Source organism: Galleria mellonella, unplaced genomic scaffold (genome assembly GCF_026898425.1).
Source record: "Galleria mellonella isolate WM207_F2 unplaced genomic scaffold, CSIRO_AGI_GalMel_v1 utg184, whole genome shotgun sequence".
Classification (NCBI taxonomy): Eukaryota; Metazoa; Arthropoda; class Insecta; order Lepidoptera; family Pyralidae; genus Galleria; species Galleria mellonella.
The window spans coordinates 9076711-9100831 of record NW_026442025.1 but is presented as its reverse complement, the minus strand read 5'-3'; the positions used below and the strand labels follow the sequence as shown (position 1 = coordinate 9100831).

At 34.0% G+C, this 24121-nt stretch overlaps 1 protein-coding gene across 2 annotated transcripts in view; it reads right to left on the bottom strand.

Moving 5' to 3' along the window:
• LOC113512106 (synaptotagmin-10-like) overlaps window positions 1–24121 on the bottom strand; it is a 125003-nt gene that overhangs the window by 38766 nt on the left and 62116 nt on the right. For both annotated transcript variants that reach the window (XM_031909228.2, XM_052893915.1), the window contains exon 4: window positions 2590–2733. In XM_031909228.2, coding sequence (XP_031765088.1) covers window positions 2590–2733 — 144 coding nt within the window. The remainder of the gene's footprint in view (window positions 1–2589; window positions 2734–24121) is intronic.

Genomic DNA, 24121 nt, shown 5'->3' with positions numbered 1-24121 from the left:
TTATATTCTTCAAGGACTAACTCTAAATCTAATGTTTTTTTATGCAACAACCTGACCTGATGGAAAGGGGTAACCGTCGTCTATAGACATGAGCCGTACTATGGACATAACAGACTATATTGTTTCGCCCATGATATCTCCCACGCGTTGCCATTCCTGAGGACTCAGGTGTTATTCTTCTGTACCCTGTAAATTCACGCCATATCCCATCCTGCAAACCGAAACACAACCATGTAAACACAACTGCTTCACGGTAGAAACACGAATGGGACAGAGGTACCCAAGGAATCGACTTTTGTACAAAGTCTCCCTCTGGTATGTGTATGTTTTATCTTGATATGCCATCTATGTGGTATTTTAATGATTTCCCTACTTCTAAAATACACACGTACGAAGTAACGGATAAATAGCTAATTATTTATAAAAATCCCGTGTTACGATATTAGTTTATACTAATCTTTAAAATCACTCATTTTAATGAAATTTTATAAATGTTAAAATAGAGTAAAACCTACTTTTAGGCACAAATATCCGCATTCTATATGCAAATATTTTTAATAATGTAATATAATTATATAAATTAATTAAATAATTGGAATAACTCATAGATTCATTAATTATATAGGTAATGTATAATATAATTAATGAACCTTTGAGTTTCATTCGTTCTATAATAAGATAATAATTATGTTTCACTAAAAACAAACAATTTCAATTTTGGCAAAACCAGTTATTTTAATTTAAAAACAAAAGTATTGAACGGATTTTGACAAAAAATTCTATGAAATCAGTCTGTACATACAGTGAAACTTGGTTAAGTGGGACCTGGATAAGTGAGAAACCTTCATTACTGGAACTCATGCCAAGGACCCAGCACTTTAGCACTGAATTATATTAGCTTCTATTAGAGAGACAAAGCAAACCTCTATATCTGTATATCTTTGTAGATAAAAAAAAGAAATTTCCAAATTTGTTTACAACTAATAAAATTGTGAGGTAAACAAACATTAAAAAAATATACAATCGAATTGGGAACCTTTTCTTTTTGACGCCGTTTTAAAAGTATATATGACAAGTCAATATTAATTGTATCGATGTCGAACGATTTTGCTTTTTTTTTTTGTGGAACAAAATCTACTTAATGACAATTATATAAGTGTGTGTTTACCTAAGAACAAGGAATGATAAAATTGTCAATTCATAGCAGGCTAGTGTATAGAAAATGTTATATGGCCGTATAACCCTACCAAATTCAGGTACAACCTGCTTGCATATTCTCTACATAAACTGTGTCGAATATATAAGCTAGTAATGTAAAATTTGTTATTGACAAATAATTGACATATCAAACATTTTCTATACACTAGTCTTGTATATATATACTAGCGACCCGCCGACTAAATAGCGCCGACTGGCCGGCATATTAGAAACCTTTAAAATTATCAGTGTTTCTCTACAATATTATGCATGTATTATACATATAAACTTTCTTCTTGAATCACTATATATATATATATATATATATATATATATATATATATATATATATATATATATATATATATATATAAATAAAAAATACATAACAAAAAAGGCAACTGATGGTATATCTTTCGTCCATCTTTTTACTAATAATATTTTCATAAGAAGAAAGGAAGCAACCATATAATTTACAGTATTTATTTTATCATTCCTTCTATAAAATTCCTTGTTTTTAGGTACTTACAAAAGATTGCACACAGATAAACTCACGACAATGAACTTATTGTTCTTGTAAACTTTAAACTAGAACCTGCTCTGTGATTACGCTGTAATATAACCTAAAAACGGCACAATAAGGCTGTAATTAGGAACCAAAGGACTGTGCTTTTACGAGTATTAGCGGCACGTTGTCTTTCGTGTGTTTGTAATTACACTTTCTTCAAAAAGTATCTCTTGGTATATATTTTTTTATCATTATTTTATTTGACTTTCTTTATTTTAAATAGTTATCATTAATTTATTTATACTTTGTTATACACGCTAATAATATATAAAGAAATATAACAGTGGAAAACAAATTTAAAAGGCGAGCTTTTTTCGATTTTTTTTTAATAATATAGAAGCCTGTAACATGGGTTATACATATTATACGATATTAACGTATCTTTTTTATAGATGAAAGAATTTTTAGATTCCGTTTAGTACCTTTTGAGTTTATCTATCATAAACAAAGGAACAAAAAATATTTCCTGTTTATAATACTATAGTATATATACATATAGTATCATCATCATCAACTCAGCCATTGACTATCCACTGCTGAACATAAAGCTTCTCCATGAGGGGCATTTTGCCAGTAACTACTAGCAATTGCCATGCTTGGCAGGCGAATTGGCAACCGTAATTATACTTCAAAGATATTTTATAAGGGACGCCACTACCTATCTATTATATATAGCATACCATATAGTTTAGTATATATTACGTTAAGTCGTTTGCTAAATAGACAGGGAGAACTGAGCGCCTTCATAACGCTTTCATGTTTTCAATAATCAATATATAAATATAAAAATTAATAAATATAAAAAACATAAAACTTATACATACCTTGATAAGACCTATAGAAGAGTCCGCCCTTTCAAGACTACAGATGCTGAACTGTATTGAAGGCAGGTCCAGACGGTGGGATAATTGTCTCTGGAATGTTTGATGACGCGTCGGCACTATTGGCAACGTGGTTTGACGGAGAACCTGTAACAAATATATGGGTACTTTTAGTATAGACTCTTTTAGTAGATATAGGTAGTTTTCCGACCATTCTATGTTAAATATTTTTTTTAATACTTATTTCAAGATATTTATTAATACATTTATTATTAATTAATATTATATTATCTATTTTCTACTGCTTTAACCTCATAATGTGCTGATACCGTGGAAATTTGGAAAAAATCTTTTTTACTGGTTATTTATTTTTTTGTTTCGTTTATTATATTTATTTTACACGACACATTTTCGCCAAATTTCCGAGACTTATATAATTGTTTTTTTTTATAATATCCCGGCTATTAGATATTGTCGTTGATACTATAAATGTGCATATGTGTTTATTTGATACATATATATATATATATATATATATATATATATATATATATATATATATATATATATATATATATATATATATATATATATATATATATATATATATATATATATACTATTTTAAATAAAGAAGGACATAGATTACTTTTTATCCCGGTCAATCAATATATCCCGGTCATGCGGATGAACTCGTTAATAAAAATCAGTCGAAAATAATGAAACTGATTAAAAAATAATGAACTCAAATAAAAAAAAATTTAACGCGTTTACAAACTTATAATTTTCACGATAAACCATCCAACTTAATATATTAATTAAAATTTACTCTCAAAGTTGCAAGAAAGTGCATTAATTCATTACATTAATAAAAAAAAAATACTTTACATAGTCTTCATATATCATGCTTAAATGTAAGTAAAACTTTTTACACAAATTAAATAGATAGTAACGACTAACAGCAAGTTTCTTAAGTCTAGTTTGGCTTCTTCCGTCTTAATTCACTAATAAGGTTCATGCTTCTCTTTCTAGGTAAAAAAGTTAGTTAATGATTAGTTAAAGAGAAGAAGTTTATTCATCTAGTTATAAAGTAATGAAGAAAAATAACAATTTAATAATAAGCTTCTCATTTCGATTACTACAACTTCAATATTAACTGTTAGATTTCTTTACCTATCCCAATAATGAAGTCCCCCGTTCGTGATTCACTGTTCATCTCAAAGGTTGACTAGTAGAGAATGTAGCATTCTCTACTAGCATTAAGTCAGCCTTTTGTACTATATTTTCTTTTGTTCAATAAAGTTATTGAAATAAATAATTAAATTCAGAAAAATTAATGTACAAAAGCAATAGAAAGTAGTAAATAGATTAGATGAGAAACAAGATACATACCATATGACAAATAAAATAGACATATATGATATAAGTCTGGGTGTTTTCTGTTAAATATATATGTATTTACAAAAAAAAAATATATTTTAACTTAATTACAAGCATTTTTGAATTGTCATTTTTTTATGATTCTACCGTCCATTCGGAATGTAATCTCAGCTCCGAATAACTGGCATAAAATTCAAATGTAGCTTTTTTAAAAGGAGTTGATTTTATAATTATATGTATAAACACGGACTAGCACAAGAGTTATTAGACAATTTAAATTATTAGACAACTAAAGACCATTGTTATAATGATTAAATTGTAAGTCAAACAAAATATATTCAGATATGTGTCAAACTTAATTTGTAAATATATATTACTTAAATATCACATACGTTTTGACCATTTTAAGCTAGTCATGTTAATTGTTTGATTATTTATATCACTTGTCCAGTATCCATAGTATAAACTCTGTTTAAATTGAAACTAGATGGCGCTGTTCATATTTATTAATCTCTTCAAACCACATCCATATAAGTACCGTTTACCATCAAAGAAACGAGTGATACAGCGCAGACAACTTTTATACAAAATCTCCCTAAGGTAATAAATAATACGATCAAATTAAATTCACAGAAGTTAAATGAAGCAGCTATAAAGTTAGTCGTAATTAAAAAAGAATATACTCAAAGTTATAAGAGTGTTATTATGAAGAATTTTATATAAGCTTTTAATAATAACTCAAGACTAGCGGCTGGCCGCATTAGTGGGAAACTTAATAAGGAAAGCGGCTGGCCGGCGAGATATTTACACCTATATAAAGTAGTGAGACAGGCTGACTTAAATACTGACTCGAATACCAACTCGGTGCTTAAGTATTCGAGTTCTTAATATACAGAAATCGAATACACAAAATTCAAATACTTGCGGAACTCAAATACTAATCGCGTGTTTATTAAAAGTTATTTTGTTTTTTTTTTTAGCATTTTTATTTATTTTAGTCTTAATTTTTTTTTTTTATAATGAATAATAATAGAATAGTAACCTCACTTGTGCTATCAGTATATGCTGGCGGGACTCCAGTAAGAAATGATAGTTGCGAGTTAAAAGGCAAGGTCAGTTAAGCAATCGTTATAAATTCACCTGGAATTAAGCACGATGATTTTTAGAGAGAACCGCGAGGAGAAGGATTTGTCAGTGTATTGTTAGCAATGAGGCTACTAATTCTAATTACTAACAACCTTGTAAAACCCCCCATCCACCCCCATCAGGGTTAATTACCAAAAGATAAATTATTAGATTACTGTGTATTCGTTTCCTTCATAAAAGTAAATTTCAAAAATCGATTGAAAATTACTCAATTACTTGTCCGAGTATCTCAGATTCGGGTCGAGATTCGATTATTTTTTTAAAGATTACCAAAATTCTCGAATGCCAAAAAAAGCCACCTTGGCACATCACTAATATAAAGCATCTGGAATTATCTAGTAACGCGGTACACTTAATATAAAAGCAAGAGAAAATAATGGTTTAATTTTTAAACCTGCTATTTATTACTAGCCGTATCCGACGGCTTCAACCGCGTTGTTATCCTAAATAAGAGCAATTTATTATTTTGTCTCATAGAACAATAGAGACGTAACGTGATATTGAGTCACTTAATGTGCAAGATTTATAATGGCATTTAATTGTCTCTGCTTTTGTTCAATTTGTTTGTATTATTGGAATGTTTATGGAATGATATAATAGTAATATGATAGATAATAATATGATAGTAATCACACTGCTAGATTATTATTACTTATTGAATGAATGGATGATTTTTTGAATGGTTTATTTTTCTCTTCACAAAAGGTAGTAAAATGTACCAGCTTGAGATACAATTAAATATCTGAGACCAATTTTGTTAGGGACTGGTGCCTATAATAGGTTTTGAAACGACGTGTTACATGTCATATATTACTGACCGCACAATGATAGCCGCATGAAGATGTTATAAATCGCTCAACAAACGCTCAAATTTTCACTGTAATATAGAATCTGGAACGTAGATATTCCCGGAAGTACTAAAGTGATCGATATAGTTCGAGGACTTGTAAATTGAAGTGACAATGGGCAGGTTATATTATACTGGTAGCTTGAGCAACAAACAACTGATGGGGAAGAAGGGTTCTCGAGTGGCGACTAGGTGCGGGTAAGCGTAGTGGTTTTTTTTTTAATGAGTGATAATGAAGTAAACTTGCCCGCGCTATAGGTATACACTGGCGGGGCATCAGTGATCAGTGACAATGAAAGCAGGTTAGCTAGCCCATCGTGTTTAACCACGAATTAACCACGATGGTTTCCAGGGGGATCCGCGTGGAAGTCAACCTGATAGGGTATATTGCTAGCAATGGGTCAGCTAGACCCCATTACTAACAATCCCTTTCCCCCCAAGCGTAGTGGAGCATTGCCCCGCGAGATAGACTAACAATTTCAAAAGTTATGTAGGAATTCCTTAGATGTAAGCAGTACAAGACAATTGTAGAGAAATATAAAAGGCATATGTTCAACAATGAACGATGGATAGGTTGCAATGATAATGTCTATTTCGATTCAAATATCTATTAAAATAACATCCACTTCGTTTCGCGATAAATAATTACCTCGATAAAAAGAAATACTAAGACTTAAGTAAATCGAAAGATTTAAATTGCAGGAAAAGTCAAAACAAGATAATCAACTTTACTCAATTTGAAATTAATATTGTTTTCAGTTATATCAAAGCCTTTGACGTTAGACCCTAAAAGAGAGTGGTTTATATAACTTTTAAAATATTTCTCCCCGACTTTTCCTTGTACTTATAAAAAAGATTTACTACGCGAATATTGATCTAGTTAGCCCACGTGTTTACTATGGACGTACTAAATAAATATACTTTATTATAATTACAATAGTTCAAAGGTACTACATTCTATTCCTTAAATTCAAGAGAGCATCTTCAAAGATAATCTATTACTTTACAGGATCTGGCATATTAAAATATTTAATCCAGTTCAAAGTGATAAAATCTTTTTCGCCCGCGGTATTAAATGCTTTATTTTTTTTTCTAAATTTACGTGAAAAGTCGCTGTCAGATTAAAAGTAGGTAAATTTTGTTCTCAGTCGCTTGACCTTTCTAAATGGATATAAAAGCAAGTTTTTTTTATTATCTCTTGAATATTTTAACTGATGAAACGTTAATAGTAAAAATGAAATAATAAATACGATCGGACATATTGCACAGTGTCATCTAGTCCCAAGCTGGGGAGAAAGGGATTGTTAGTAATGGAGACTGAGAATCCCATTGCTAGCAATACACCCAACCAGGTCGATTTCCTCGCGGTTCCCCCTGGAAACTATCATGGTTAATTCCTGATGAATTTATCGTGATAGGCTAACTGACCTGTTTTCATTCTAATCGATCACCCTTCACTGTTACCATTTCCATTTTCACCCATAAAAAAAAGTCCCAAACTGAGTAAAGAATATTTTTTATGTATATAGACACATAATATACATATAAAACTTTCAGACTAATATAAAACATACTCATGAATATAAATGCTTTTTACGAGAATCAAACCCGCGACCACCAGGAGAGGCGGTATCTTAAATTGCTACATCAACAAGTTTGTTTCACTCTTGCCAAAAGAGCATTACCATTTTGTAAACAGATGGCGTTACGTGGCCTTGTATATCAGTCGGACTACCCACATTATTCGTCGCATATTCAAATCCATGTTGCAAAGAAAAGGCGAACTACCCGTCGTGTATCGGATTAATTAAGGTTTGTTAAAGGTCACCGGAGAATTTTCTTTAAGATATTCACATGAATTTCACAAAGCCTAACAAACATTCATCGTTTTAGTAAAATTGTACTTGCTTCAGCAATGACCTATTTTTTATTTTCATTATCCTAAAAGGTAAATAATCATATTATCATTCGTACTACGCTTAAATTTGATTTCACAAAAAAAAACTTAGGCAATTTTTAAACTAGTACATTCAGTTTGCCCGGGGAGAATTGTGAAGATAAAAATTAACTAGAGTTGCGATGAAATATTATTTTGAGCGACTTAAAAGCAAGAGATTTCCAATTTGTCTAGGTTTTTTTTTACGTAATTGTGTTAGGCGATGTCGTCACCGTTATTTTTATTGTAATTGTTAGTTTTTTTTAATGCCTGAGATCTACCTGGTAGGATATATTGCTAGCAATGTTCATCAGATGTTTGCGTGTGTGCATGCGTGCAAGTGCGAGCGTCCATGTGTGTGAGCGCGCATGCGTGAGTGTGTGTATCACAATTGAAGTTACTTTTTGCAGTGCAAAATATACATGTCTATTATACTAAACAAAAACAAGTAAAAAGGCTCGTATTATCGTTCTACTATACTTTAATATGACTTTTGCAAAATTAAAAGACAATTTTTAACCTAGAACTTTAGATTCCCCGGGGATTTGTGAAGATAAAAAACACGTAGAGTTGCTTTTTCATTCACATCTTCGTACTCCCATTTCCAAATATGTTCTACATTTTATATGCCTAGCAAAGTATATGAACGTCATTATATTACGTACGTAGTTCTCTAAGTAGTCTATGATTATATTGTATAGGTATATATGTACGTCTATTTGTTAAGGATACATACTGCTTATGTTTAATGTCAAACGTACGTTTCCATGAAAGGTTATAGCGGTTTATTACATGAACTTTCGACATTAAACACTCGGGTAAGTATTTCTAAGCATTACAATCTCCCCAAAATCATGCAAAATACATACTTAAAACAAAATTGTTTTAGGTAACTTCGAAAATGAAGGAGTTTCTCAGTACATCTGGAATATTTTTTATTGTTTTATTTTTTTGCTTAATCGCTTTAGAAATTGCGATATAATCGTCTGTTATTCTAATTATTTTTATAATCAGTAGGATAATATAAGGGAAAGGGATTTTAATGCTGAAAAATTTTGATCCTGTCGGATCGACCTCCATGCGGTTCTTCCTGGAAACCATCGTAATTAATTCTTAGGTATTTAAGATTATTTTATAATAATAAATTATTGTATAATAAAAGTTTAAAGGACAGTACCTATAAATCGTTCCTTAGCCATTATTCTGTAGAAGGACACAGTCAAAAATATTAAAGTTAATAGCAACAATATATATTATAATACGTAGGGGGGAAAAGGATTGTTAGCAATAGAGTTTGACAGCCCCATTGCTGGCAATATACCTTATTAGGTCGACCTCCACGTGGTTCCCCCTGGAAACCATCGTGAACAATTCTTGTTGAATTCATCACGATGGGTTAACTGACCTACTTCATCCTCACCTATCATCCTTCACTGGTGTCCCGCCGGTGTATACCGATAGCGCGGGTGGGGTTACTATTTCATTATCATCCATTAAAAAAAAACTATAATACGTACAGATACGAGACAATCATTTGAATAGAAAAAAAGAAACAATATAAAAAATAATATTAGAGATATATTTGGAGATATATTTTTAGAGATATATTTATTTATTTATTTAACAAAGTATGTTTGTATTAACACAGAATTCGATATAATATCGATGACGACGATGATGATGAAGACTTAAATTTACAAAATACAGTCACAAAGAAGTTTTAATATAATATATTCAATCCATTCCTACCACTACTCCATCTCACTCTTCAAAACGAAATATAACACACTAAAAACGTCTCGACTTTGCTTGAATTCTTTTAAATAAAATACTGCCTATATTAATTACCCACTGATAATTAAATATTAATTTATTCATTGATAATTTCTACAAATGAAAGTTTTTGAATAATTAAGTACTTTTTGAGTACTTTATCCATTACAAACAAATAAATAAATAAACCAGAGGGAGACTTTGTACAAAAGTCGATTGCTTGGGTACCTCTGTCACATTCGTGTTTCAACCGTGAAGCGTGAACACAACGGTGTTTGCATGACTGTGTTTCGGTTTGAAGGGTAGGATATGGCGTGAATTTACTGGGTACAGAGGAATAACACCTGAGTCCTCAGGGATGGCAACGCATGGGGGGTATCATGGGCGAAACAGTATACTTTGTTATGTCCATGGTACTGCTCATGTCTATAGGCGACGGTTACCACTTTCCATCAGGTGGGCCGTCGGCTTGTTTGCCATTCTAAGTTGTATTAAAAAAAAAAAGTATGAATTAAACAAAAATATAAAGAGAAAAGATTTTGTTACTTTATATAAGAAAGCTTCTTCTTAGCAGCAGAACTAGGTAGATATCCATGTAAGGTTGGCACCCTCTAGTATCAAGAGATTCTAGGTCGTCTTCGTATGCATATAAAATCATCTGATATAGCTTACTAGGTAACGATTTTACGTACCTTCCGAAACACGAAACAAGTGACAATCATCAATGATCCAAACATGAATTAAATTTTTTTTATGCAACTTAGAATGACAAATTAGCTGACGGAAGTTGGTAACGGTGGCTTATAAACATGAATAATACCATGAATATAATAGAGTATACTATGTCGCCCATGATACATGATTTAATTGTGATATTAGAAAATTTCAGAGTTTAGGCTGAGATTTGATCTTTATAGGTTAGGATCTCTGGCCTGCAATCAAGCAATGTTCCACGAAACTGTAATCGTTCGCAGAAGTGAGTGAATTAAAGGTACATATAAAATTTTGGCCAAATCCACTAAAGTAATGCATGTTCTACGTAGGTCAACACACTAAAACGAAAGCTAAAAATAAAAGTGAAGTTAACCGTTGGACAAACACTCAACCTTCCGATACATTTAACACAAAAGAAGTCGATCAACTTGAATGGTCCACAGTATTTATGCGTACACCTTGAAAAAGGTATGTTTTTTAACAAAACTAGTTTTATTTTGCGGATTTATCCATGTGTATTGGGTTACAGGCTGATAAGATGATGATTATATAAAACAAAGTAAAAAAGATGGAAACTGAACGTTGTAAAATTTTTACATCATCATAATCAAAAATATTAAAAAAAATTAAGACTTAGCCTTGGAATTACTACACAATTTTGTATGTGGTAGAGCCACGCTGTAATACCATATGGTATTGCAGCATGAATGGGCCGGCTCGACCGGGGAAGTACCACACCCTCACAGAATACCGACGCTAAGTGGCTGCACTTTTAGTGCGACCACATTCCGTATGGTGAGTGAGGGAGTCCGGAGGCCCATCCTATACCCATCCCTTTCCTTATCCTAAAATCCTCCCCCAACTCCGTCCCCCCATCTTTCAATACCATGGCAGTGGAATTTAAAAAAATAACGTACCCCAGGGAGGTACCAGCAGCCATGTTGCTGGAGAATCCTCCCTCGAGCAACCACGCTCGGGCTGCCCTGCGTATTCTGGGGGGGGCAAAATTCCGCTCTATGGGACCAAGGGCAAACAGAGCAAGACTTCTGCGGCATCCCCTTTGCTCAATGTGAGCCTCTGTAATATTAGGGGAATTCATTCAAACCTGAACGCTGTCCACCACCACCTAGAAACGGCGCGGCCGGCATTGCTCTTCCTCACGGAGACACAGATATCCCCTCCTAACGAAACATCATACCTGACCTACCCGGGGTATAAGCTTGAACATTGTTTTGTTTCGCGTGCCGGTGTATGTGCGTATGTCAGAGAGGATATCTGCTGTCGACGCCTTGGGACTCTTGAAGGTACGGACCTGTCCATTCTATGGCTGCGCGTAGATTGCAATGACCATCCCCGCATCTATGCGTGCCTATACAGGTCCCACAGCGGTAACACTGAAACCGACCAACTCATTGAGCACGTCCAAATGGCTACAGATTCCCTGCTTGAGCAGATTCCTTCCGCTGAAGTCGTGATTGTTGGCGACTTTAATGCCCACCATGCCGAATGGCTTGGTTCGCGTACAACCGACTATGCGGGAAGATCTGTTCATGACTTTGCTTTGGCTTATGGTCTGACACAGCTTGTTTCCTCGCCTACGCGAATCCCTGATGTGTTGGACCATTCACCTTCACTGCTGGACCTTCTGCTGACCACCCACCCAGACAACTATGTGATCTCCGTTGAAGCCCCGCTTGGATCGTCGGATCACTGTTTGGTGCGGAGCGAAGTGCCTCTTACGAGTCCGACTCCACCTCGTTCTACGGGTAGACGTCGCATTTGGCACTACAGGTCGGCAGATTGGGATGAGATGCGGATTTTTTTCGCATCTTACCCATGGAGGCAGGTTTGCTTTACACTGGATGATCCCGACGCCATTGCCGATTCCATTGCTGATGTGGTGCTTCAGGGAATGGAATTATTTATTCCTAACTCTGTGGTGCCCGTCGGCGGGAAATCCCAGCCCTGGTATGGAGCCTCCTGTAGAACAGCATCTCGTCTAAAACAGGAGTGCTTCCTAACTTGGGCTAAAGGTGTGGCGTCGCGAGATCCTAACACCAGTGCTCTTAAAAAGAAGTATAACTCTGCCTCTAGGTCTTTCAAAAGAGTAATAGCCACAGCGAAGTCAGAGCATATTAGTAGAATTGGCAAGAGATTGGCTAGTTTGCCCTCTGGGACTCGAGCTTTCTGGTCTCTTGCCAAAGCTGCACAAGGGAATTTCTGTAAGTCATCTTTTCCACCTTTGCGCAGGGAGGATGACTCGTTGGCCCAGAACGCTAAAGAAAAGGCCGATCTTCTTGGATCCATCTTTGCGTCAAACTCGACATTGGATGACGGGGGGAAACCACCACCAACCATCACGTGTTGTAGGAGCTCTATGCCTGACATTAAATTCACGCATAGCTCAGTGCGTAGAGCACTTTTCTCCCTCGAAATCCATAAGTCGAGTGGGCCTGATGGTATTCCTCCAATTGTGCTTAGGACGTGCGCACCAGAGTTGGCTCCGGTTCTTACGCGTCTTTTTCGGCTTAGCTACTCATCGGGCATAGTCCCAAAGTTTTGGAAGACTGCTCTGGTGCATCCGATCCCTAAAAAGGGAGATCGCTCAGATCCAGCTAACTATAGGCCCATAGCTATCACTTCCTTATTCTCGAAGGTTATGGAATCCATCATTAACCGTCAACTGCTCCGGTACCTAGAAGAGCACCGGCTGATCTGTGATCGCCAGTACGGCTTTCGACAGGGACGTTCGGCCGGTGATCTTTTAGCTTACTTAACACACCGATGGGCAGTGGCAATCGAGAGTAAGGGAGAGGCCTTAGCAGTTAGTCTGGATATTGCGAAGGCCTTTGATCGGGTGTGGCATAGAGCGCTGCTTTCAAAGCTACCTTCATTTGGGTTGCCTGCGAGACTGTGCATTTGGGTCGCCAGTTTTCTCACGGAACGTAGCATTAAGGTCGTAGTCGACGGAGCATGCTCTGATTTAAAACCTTTGAATGCTGGTGTCCCGCAAGGCTGTGTACTATCTCCGACTCTGTTTCTTCTGCATATCAATGATATGTTACAGATAAGTAATATTCATTGCTATGCAGACGACAGTACAGGAGATACATTATATACCGGTCATGCAAAGATCTCGCGGGCACATACCGATGAGTACCGGAATAGACTTGTGTCTGAAATCGAAACTTCACTCCATCAAGTTTCGATCTGGGGTGAACAAAATCTTGTCCAATTTAACCCCAAAAAGACACAAGTCTGCGCGTTTACCGCAAAAAAGACGCCGTTTGTCGTATCTCCTCACTTTCAGGGCACTTCCCTTGATAAAAAGTCGAGTCTAGGAATTCTGGGCGTTGATATATCTTGCGACGTCCAGTTTTGCGGTCATCTGGAGGAGAAGGCTAAGATAGCTTCCAAAAAGTTAGGAGTGCTCAATAGGGTGAGACGATATTTCATGCCAGAACACCGCCTGAAATTATATAAAGCCCAAGTCAGGCCGCATATGGAATACTGTTCTCACCTGTGGGCAGGAGCGCCACAGTACCAACTCCTTCCGTTAGACCGCATTCAAAGTCGGGCGGCTCGAATTATCGATAGTCAACGCCTTACTGTCCGACTTGATCCACTGAAACTGCGCAGAGATGTTGCATCTCTGTGCATCTTCTACCGAATTTATCATGGGGAGTGTTCTGAGGAATTGTTCGGATTGATACCTGCTGCTGATTTTCACCACCGTACAACCCGCCACAAACTAAAGTTTCATCCCAATCATCTGGACGAGTGGCGGTCTTCCACCGTGCGTTTTTCAAGGCACTTTCTTCCACGCACAACCATTCTTTGGAATCAACTTCCAGCAGCAGTATTTCCGAACCGATACGACAACATAACCTTCAAGAAAAGAGTATATTCCTTTTTAAAAGGCCGGCAGCACACCTGCAATGCCGCTGGTGTTGTGGGTGATCATGGGCGGCGGTAGTCACTTACCATCAGGTGAGCCGCATGCTCGTTTGCCCCCTGTGTTGTAAAAAAAAAAAAAAAAAAAAAAAACAATAAAAAGTTGTGGGATACTATATAACATGAACTATTTACTGGCAATACATGTGTAATTTATGGTTTGAAATACAAAAGTCAGTAAAAAAATCCCTGGGAAAAATTAGTAGAATTGAAAAAAAAAAATTGGGTCCCCCAATAATTTGGACTAGATTAATTTCAACACTACGCATTCAGGTTCAATTAGTATAACGTACCATGCCATATTTTTTTGTCTATTTCAACCGACTTCAACAACAGAAATGTTCTCAATTGTATTTTTTTTTATGTTTTCAAAATCAATTTGTGAGTTTCAAAAATTCTTTTTTATCTAAAAAGATATACTTAGAGATTGGTATCATAGAAATTTTATCAAAATAGGGTCAGTAGTTTAATCTTTACATCACACATTTACATCACAATTGTGGCAAAGTTACTGGTTTGCCACAATTGATATCATTTTTTTTATTTCAAAGTTTCTTTGAAAAAAATGGCGATGTCACTAATAAAAAACTCTGTAACATCAACGATTTTTATTTCAGATAATGATCACAATATCTAGAATAAATTGATTATAACGAAAATATTCAATAGAGATTCCATAGATGCTTATATTTCAAACTAGATTTATGTCCCCTACTTCGTACACGTGTACTTCAGAAATAGGAAAACCAACGAAATAGAACACTTATAGATGGCGTATCAAAATAAAACATACGCCAGATTTTAAGTTAGGCCTTTACGAACAAAACTGTAAATACCGCATCTAATTTCGTGCCGAAGCTTTTGTGTGATACTGGAACAAATAAACAGACAAAATTTCTAAAAAAATTTATTAAATCTTATTAATGGCCTTCATACAATTTTTTTCTTAAATATTTTCCATTCATGTCCAATGTACAGGCATCGTCTAATCTTTACAATTTTATTTATTATAGTAATAAAATAATACTTTCTGTTATGTATAATAGTACAGTACCAAACTCAAAGTTATTAAATAGTAATTTATCTGGGACTCAACTATTATATCGAAACTGGCAAGTCAAGATTTCGCCTTGCAATCTGAAGAGGTTGACCTACTTATATTTTAATTAACTGAGCATAGTCGCTCTTCAGACCATCCTATTCGGAGGTACTTGGTCTGAAATATTAATATATCAAATAAGGTTAAAGGCTTTATCAAGGACTTTTGTAAGGTCAAAACATCACAATTCAATATCAGTATCGACGACCTTGTATGTGTAACAGTTTAACATACTGCCTCACATTCCAATAGTTGCGGGTTTGATCCCCGCACAATACAAATATTTTCACCCATGAGTAAGTAGGTCTGTTTTTATAGATCTGGGTGTTTTTTATCTATAATAGGTAGATATGTATGTATTGCCATGTGGCCCCAGCATAGAATATGTCACTCGTTCCTTTCCCGTGGATGTCATAAGAGGTCATATGACGTGAACTTAATGGTCGAGGAATGGGCAGTTCTCTTAAAATGCCACCAAATCCTTATGGCAGTTGCTAATCCGCCTGCCAAGCATGGCAACTACTAGCAAAACCTCTCTTTTGGGGAAGGCCTATGTATGTATGTAAGTAAATATTTAAGTGATTTGTATTAAATTACAGGAGTCGCCGTTATGGCGCAGACCTCCGTCTTTTCTTCCACATATACCTATTTTGGGCAATCCTCTTCCACGTTTATCCATTCTACATCACCAGCATATTAACAGATATTGTTACATGTTATTCTAAATATCTATTTATTAAACTTTTTTATTCTAATTCCATTGTCAATTTAATTCATCACCATCATCCTATCCTTATCCCAATTATTATTTGAAGTCGGCGTAATATGTTTTTCTCTTTCATTTTTTTTTTCTATCCCTAATCTGACAATTATCTTTCAGTCCATCCGTCTTTTTAGGTCTTCTTCTCCCCTTATAGCCAGCCGTTTATACTCGATACCTTTCTTAAAATATGCTCCTTATCTCTGCGCATTACGTATTCATACTAAGACAGAAGGGTACTCCCTAACTTTTTTTTATCACTGGCGCTACTTTCATAATTCCTATGATATTAGTATTATTATTTCAGCCATTAACTGTCTAGTGCTGAACATAAGACTTCCCCATAAGGGGAGGGGAGTAGTTGCCACGCTCGGCAGGCGGGTCGGCAACTGCAGTTAGGTCTTTAGAAATGTTTTAAGAGAAACGCTGCAGTCCATCCCTCCACCATAAGCTTCCTTATTCGCCTCTTACGACACCCACCGGAAAGAAAGGGGCGGTCTATTCTATGCCGGTACCTACATGACGATCCTATGATATTCTTAATTTTGTCCATTCTTATCACACCACATATCCATCTTAACATTCCCATCTCGGCTACATGCGTTATTTACTTTATATCACACAAGTGTACGATAAAAACCAACAACGACAAAATAAATTCCATCTGTCTCGCACTTTCGCACCAACACGACGCAACGACGGGACTTGATGCAACCACCCCCGCCCTCACTCCACGACTCGTCGTCACCTACTTTGTTATATAAGTCGAGCGATAAAACACACGATTCGCGATAATAAACAAACATTCGATTCGAATATTGATTGAATTAGGTAATATATTACATTTTAATTTAATTCATACTTTTGGCCACAACAGAATATCAGTGTTTTGCTCTTTTGAGGGAAAGCAATAATTTGAGTTGTGATCATTTTGTGTTACTATGGCACACGCATGAATAATCAATGAAAATAATTAATGAATAAATATCTATGAATAATAACTATTTTTGCTAATTTTTAGTACGAGTATACCATATGTAGTAGAAATTAGCAATTGTTGGTGCTTATCAGCTATATATATATATATATATATATATATATATATATATATATATATATATATATATATATATATATATATATATATATATATATATATATATATATATATATATATATATATATATATATATATATAATATATAGGATTTGTATAATATATTACTGATTTAATATTCGAATTGTAAAATTAGTATTTATTAATTATTCGAATAACAAAGTCATTCGAATTCGCGCACCTCTAGTGTATATGCGTTTGGATGAATGTACACTCGTATATATCATTGACAACAATTCAGTCCTGCCAATTCGAATTCAAATATTCTCGACCAAATGTGGGAATAGGGAATTTTACGTTAACCACAACGGCAGCAATTGATAAATATGTCTGACACGCCATTAGGGATTGTAGATATGGGTTTTCTTTTTTAATAAAAAAATGTAATATGACAAAGCGCAAAGTAATACTTATTGTAAATATGAAACTTCATGTCAAGGCAATATTGTGTAAGAACGTTTTGACACTTTTTTTATGACACGAATTTGGTCAACAAGCATATAGCCCGTTTAATGATAAATGGTCACTGTAACCTATAGACGTCTGCAACACCAGTAAAATCACATGCACGTTGCCTACCCTGAAGAAACCTTAATACATCCTATTTAAAAACCCTTTTAAATTTTGATCATAGACATCACTACATGATTAGAAATGAATGCGAAATGTAATTAGGTCCGCTTTATTTCCATTGACATGTTTTTAATTTCCTATCTGTGTATAGTATCTAGTAGGCATGGGTAATATAGATACCGAGGGAAGAAAGGTATTGTTAGCAATGGAGTTTGACAGCCCCCTTGCTAGCAATATGCCTTATTAGGTCAATCTCCACGTGGTTACCCTTGGAAACCATCGAGAACAATTCTTGTTGCATTCGTCACGATGGGCTAACTGACCTACTTCATTCTCACCTATCATCCTTCACTGGTGCCCCGCCGGTGTATACCAATAGTGCAGGTGGGGTTACCATTACTTTATCATCCATTAAAAAAAAATAGATACCGATTCGATATCTATATATTGGTTTCCTCTGGACATTAATGACGGAAAAAGGCCTTCACCCATGTGGATGTCTATTTACGAATATATTAAATAGTCTGTTATTCAATATTATTGTTTTATTGTTAAAAGTTTTGTAAGTACACATTATATTATTGATTCCGAAACTAGTCAAACTTTTTCGACCTAATAACACGTAAGTTAAAACGGTTGTTTTATTAAATTACATTAAAATATTATTGTTGAATAACAGACTTTTAACATATTCGTTATTGGACCAGTGTATAGATTATTATTTCAGCCGTTAACTGTCCACTGCTGGACATAAACCTTCCCCATAAGGGGAGTTTTGCCAGTAGTTGCCACGCTTAGCAGACGGGTTGGCAACCGCAGTTAGGCTTTTAGAGATGTTTTAAGAGGGACGCTGTTGCCCATCCCTCGCGCACAGTAAATAGGTATTGTAACTAAAATATATAGCAATATTACTATATATTGCTATATATTGTTATATATTTACCCCTAATATCTAGAGGTTTTATTATATAAATGGCTATAGGACGAAGATTGCCCAACATCGTTTATTGGGACAACGAACTCGCATAACTGAGATGTCGACCCCAAAACGTGTGCTCTGCTTCATTCAAACTTAAGGACATTTCTTACAGACTTTTATTATTCACAAGATTTTTACTTAAGTAAGACTGGAGTTATGTTATTATGTACGTTCCGTTAATATTATATTCGTATACATAAAAGTTTGTGACGATATTTAGAAGTTTATAACTCAATCAACTATAAACAGCTCGAAGAATTTTCTTATACTCGTATTTTTATACGACTTGGTACTACGTTTCTTTATACAAACTGTATTTCTTTTTTAAATGTTTTCACAAAAGCGAATGTTCTCAATTTGGTTGTATATTTTTATGTTTGTTTATTGATTAAGAAAATTCTTTCCTTTTTTCGCAATTTCATTAAAATAAAACCATAATCTGAATAAAATCTTTATATTTAATAGTTGAAAACAAAAACAGTTGGTTAAATGAAAAATTAGATTTGTTAACAGTTATTCAAACATGAACATACTCTCTTTCAAAAATTAGGCAAAATAAAATCAAAAATTTTAAGTGACCTCCGAAATATCTGAAGAGACCTTCACAAATTGTAGCTAAGTACTATCTCGATCAGGTCAGCTTTCAAATAGAAAAACGCATCATAATCGGTCCATTAGTTTAGGCTAGCTAGGTTTAGCTACACAAAGACATACAAATACACAGATACGTCAAACTTAAAACACTTCTCTTTTTGTATTGGAGGTTAATGATAATGAATGTACCTATTCTATTTTTTTTACGCAACAAAATGTACTTCTTTTGCCTTAGGGTCACACCATTTCAGGCATGAATGCACCATTATGAAAATGGCGTTACTCCCTAAATAAGGACCCTTAGAATATTTAAAGGTCACAGAGCACTGCAAACAAGGGAAATCTTTCTTACTCGTATTTGCACGACAAAGATCTAATATTGACCTACTACAAACTTGGGTCGATAACCTTACAAGTGTCCTTAGCAACCTGTCTCACTGACAGCGAGTAAGCGACAATCGCTTAATATCTAATAATATTATACATGTAAAAGTAAATTTATTTCAAGGCTCAACCTATTGTGATAAAATTTTATATAGGTAATACTTATATAGAATGGAGAACACAATGGACACAACCGACCATTTCTCCTGAAAAATTAATTCCAGTTACGGGGACGAAGTCATAAATAAAAATTAGAATCTAATTAGTTTTTATTTTTTACGATAATAAATTTAGTGATACGAATGCTAGGTAAAATGGACCTTTTATATTCTAACCCCATGTAGTAGCTAAATAAAAATACAATCGCATTTCTTTTAAATTCCCATGATATTTACGTCATGAATATTAAAAATAAGAGGCACATATTGGGATAATAGAAAATCCATTTTCAAAACTTTAATATTTATGCAAATTTTTATATATCATCTCACTTTAAACAATATTTATTTGTTTATTTTTTATAAAAATATCTTAGCTCGGTTTAAAAAGTTAAACAAATATATATTTCAGTTTGAAGAATATGGCACTAAAATTATATGGTACGGAAGCATAACATTGTAGTTCTCAGAAATGGCAACATCAGTAACCATAACGCTGTTCGTGTTTAGACGACGATTACAACTTTTCATCAGATGGGCCATCAGCTTGTTTGCTATTCTAAGTATCATTAAAAACAAATAAATGAATGGAAACAAAATTTTTTTTATCTTATTTGCTATTCATAAGCCTGTTAATATTACTTTTAATATTTCGTCCGCTTCTTGTTAGCAATGAGACAACAACCTTACTCCTGAATGTGTTAACACGAGATATTTGTGGCAAACACCAATACGCACTTTAGAAGGTTATATTAAAAGGATTCTTTACATGCTAGCAATATATAAAAATGATCGACTAAATAAATGTATGAAGTAAATAAAGGAAGACGAGAACCAATCTCCTTATGGATATAATACACACTTATATTAAAAAATTATATATATATATATATATATAATTTTTTAATATAAGTGTGAAAGTATGTTTGTTTATTTGTTGTCTTGTTTAAGCAATCGATAATATTCACGTACTATATAGAATAGAGGAAGAATAGCGTAAACTTATCCCAGTGCGCAGATAAAGTCGCGAGTAAAAGCTAGTATTTCTATAATACTGAATTCGACGGTAAAGCATGAGCTGCTTTCTTGAGTCTCTATCACTTTACTAAGACATTAGTCACTTATTTAGGGAACAAACGTACCATGAAGTATCATGTACAATATTTTCCCCCTTTTATTAAACTATATACTTAAAATCTATTTACAGGTAGTCCTGACTTTTTTTTTTTTTTTTTTTTTTTTTTTTTTTTTTTATAGAACTTAGAATGGCAAACAAGCTGACGGCCCACCTGATGGAAAGTGGTAACCGTCGCCTATAGACATGAGCAGTACCATGGACATAACAGAGTATACTGTTTCGCCCATGATACCCCCCATGCGTTGCCATTCCTGAGGACTCAGGTGTTATTCCTCTGTACCCAGTAAATTCACGCCATATCCCACCCTTCAAACCGAAACACAGCTATGCAAACACAACTGCTTCACGGTTGAAACACGAATGACTTCTACACTAGCGTTAACTCTACATCAAGAAATATATATTGTATATATTTATTTATTTATATGTTTATTTATTTTTTATTGACCACATTACAAAAAATCTTTGGTAGAAGAAGCGGACTTATTTATTTATTTCTTGTTGCATTCCATAATATACTTAGTAGATAACATTTCAATTATGGACCCTGTTGGGCACAGCAAGCAAGCTTGGCAAAGAAATGTAGTTATGCGGTGAAAAAATTGAACATTCTTGTAGATAAACACTTTAACTATTTATACATACGTATCTATATTACAAATATTCCATTTATTCAATATTAAAGAGTAATTCCAATAGAATGTAGACAAAGATCTTAATATTGCAATACCAAGAAACGAATGATTACATTTTTTTATACCCAGGAAACAATATAAAACTGAAGACGTAAAACAGAGACCGCTGGTTGCTTATTTAGCGATGTCTTGCAGATTGAAAATATTTTATGGTATATTAAACTAGTAGAGCTTTTACCCACGACTTTCTCTATGTAACCGGAATATATCCACTAACCACCATAAAAAACAGCATTTAAAAAGCAGATCTATCTATATGCATACCAAATTTCATAATGACTGGTCAAGCCGTTGAAGTGCTAAGATGTAATAAAAAACTTACTTTTAAATTTACAATATAAGTAGTAAAAATAAGCAACAAAATACATTTTTGTGTATACATGTAGTTAAATATTTAGAGTGGAGTCGAAATCATTACAAAATTGCCGACTAATTAGTAAATTATTTTTCCTCGTAAAATAACACTGCGATCTTCCTATTAAATTAGCGCATTTTTTTATTAGAAAACATGTTCAGTTTCACTAATATAACACGACTTAATATGACTCTAATGAATCGAATTTATTTTGTATATAATAAAGTGTACGATCATAATTAAAGAAATATAAAATATGTATAATTTAAACCCATATTATGGGTACCATTCCAATATCTATATATTGGGGGAAGGGATTGTTAGTAATGGGGAGGCTAGTCCCCATTGCTATCAATATACCTTATCGGGCCGACCCCATTCGTGTTTCAACCGTGAAGCAGTTGTGTTTGCATGGCTGTGTTTCGATTTGAAGGGTGGGATATGGCGTGAATTTACTGGGTACAGAGGAATAACACCTGAATCCTCAGGAATGGCAACGCATGGGGGGTATCATGGGCGAAACAGTATACTCTGTTATGTCCATGGTACTGCTCATGTCTATAGGCGACGGTTACCACTTTCCATCAGGTGGGCCGTCAGCTTGTTTGCCGTTCTAAGTTGTATAAAAAAAAAACCTCCACGCGATTCTCCCTGGAAACTAACTTGACTAATTTATCATTGAATTCGTCACAATGGGCTAACTGACCTGCCTTTTCGTCCTCACCTATCACCTCTCACTGGTACCTCGCCAGTGTATACCGATAGCACAGGTTACCATGCTATTTTCATCCATAAAAAAAATCTATATATAATATATATATATATATATTATTGGAACCGATATTAAATAAATCAGCGATATATAGATATTGTAACTAGAATATATATGAATTTCTAATTGTTACCCACACCTATTATATATTTGCCACATTATTCTGTAAAGATATAATTTTAAAAATATTACATAAATGTTGAACAAAGCCTGTTACACCTAGCGAAAATATACTTAAGGGAGAAAAGGCCTAAAAATAAAATTAATAAGGCACGATGACACGTTTCCTTTGTACTCGTTCGTAAATATTTACAAGTAAAATATTTTAGGCAAAAAGGTTTGATGGGTAAAAGCAAAAAGATGAACAAGCTATTATGATTGCTATTTTATTTGTAAAGTCATATCATGTTTTGAAACATATTTTATTTAGCTTTATTTTATGTATTTAATTTTACTAATAAATATGTAACTATAACATATATAGTTCACTGTGTTATGTTTTCTTGATAGAATTTTAATTAAATTAAATATACTATACTAACTTTCTCCCGCGACTTCGTATACGTCGACTTAAAATTTTACCACTTAGAGCTTGAATTTTCAAAATTCCTTCTTTATTGTTCACCTACGCTATATAACGTGTGTGCTAATTTCAAGATTCTAGATTTAGCTGTTTAGGCTTTACGTTGATGTATGTGTCAGTCAGTCACTCAGCATCTTTTTTTATACATATGGATTCAAAATATTTGTTCTTTGTTCCACTGTCTTTGGTAAAATCTTTTTTTTTTTATTATTATTATTTATATACGCAACCGATTTCGAAACATCATCTGCAGGTTGTTTGAACTCTTACATTTTACACTGTGACAAGTATACTACTGTTCTACCATTCGCTCGTGATGTCTCTATTTAGCATATTACTCTGTAATATTTTTAGAAGTACCCACTTATACCGTTACATTATAAAATACACCTGAAGAATAAGTTTCGAAACCGGTCGCAAATATAAATAGTAAAAAGAAATTTAATACAGACAATGAAGTGAAGTACAAGTATTTTTATGAATATAATATTATATCTATATTGGCTACAATATAGACATATTCTTCAGTGGATTCACCTTTCTGATGAATACGGGTACGAGCTCCCGATGACCATAAC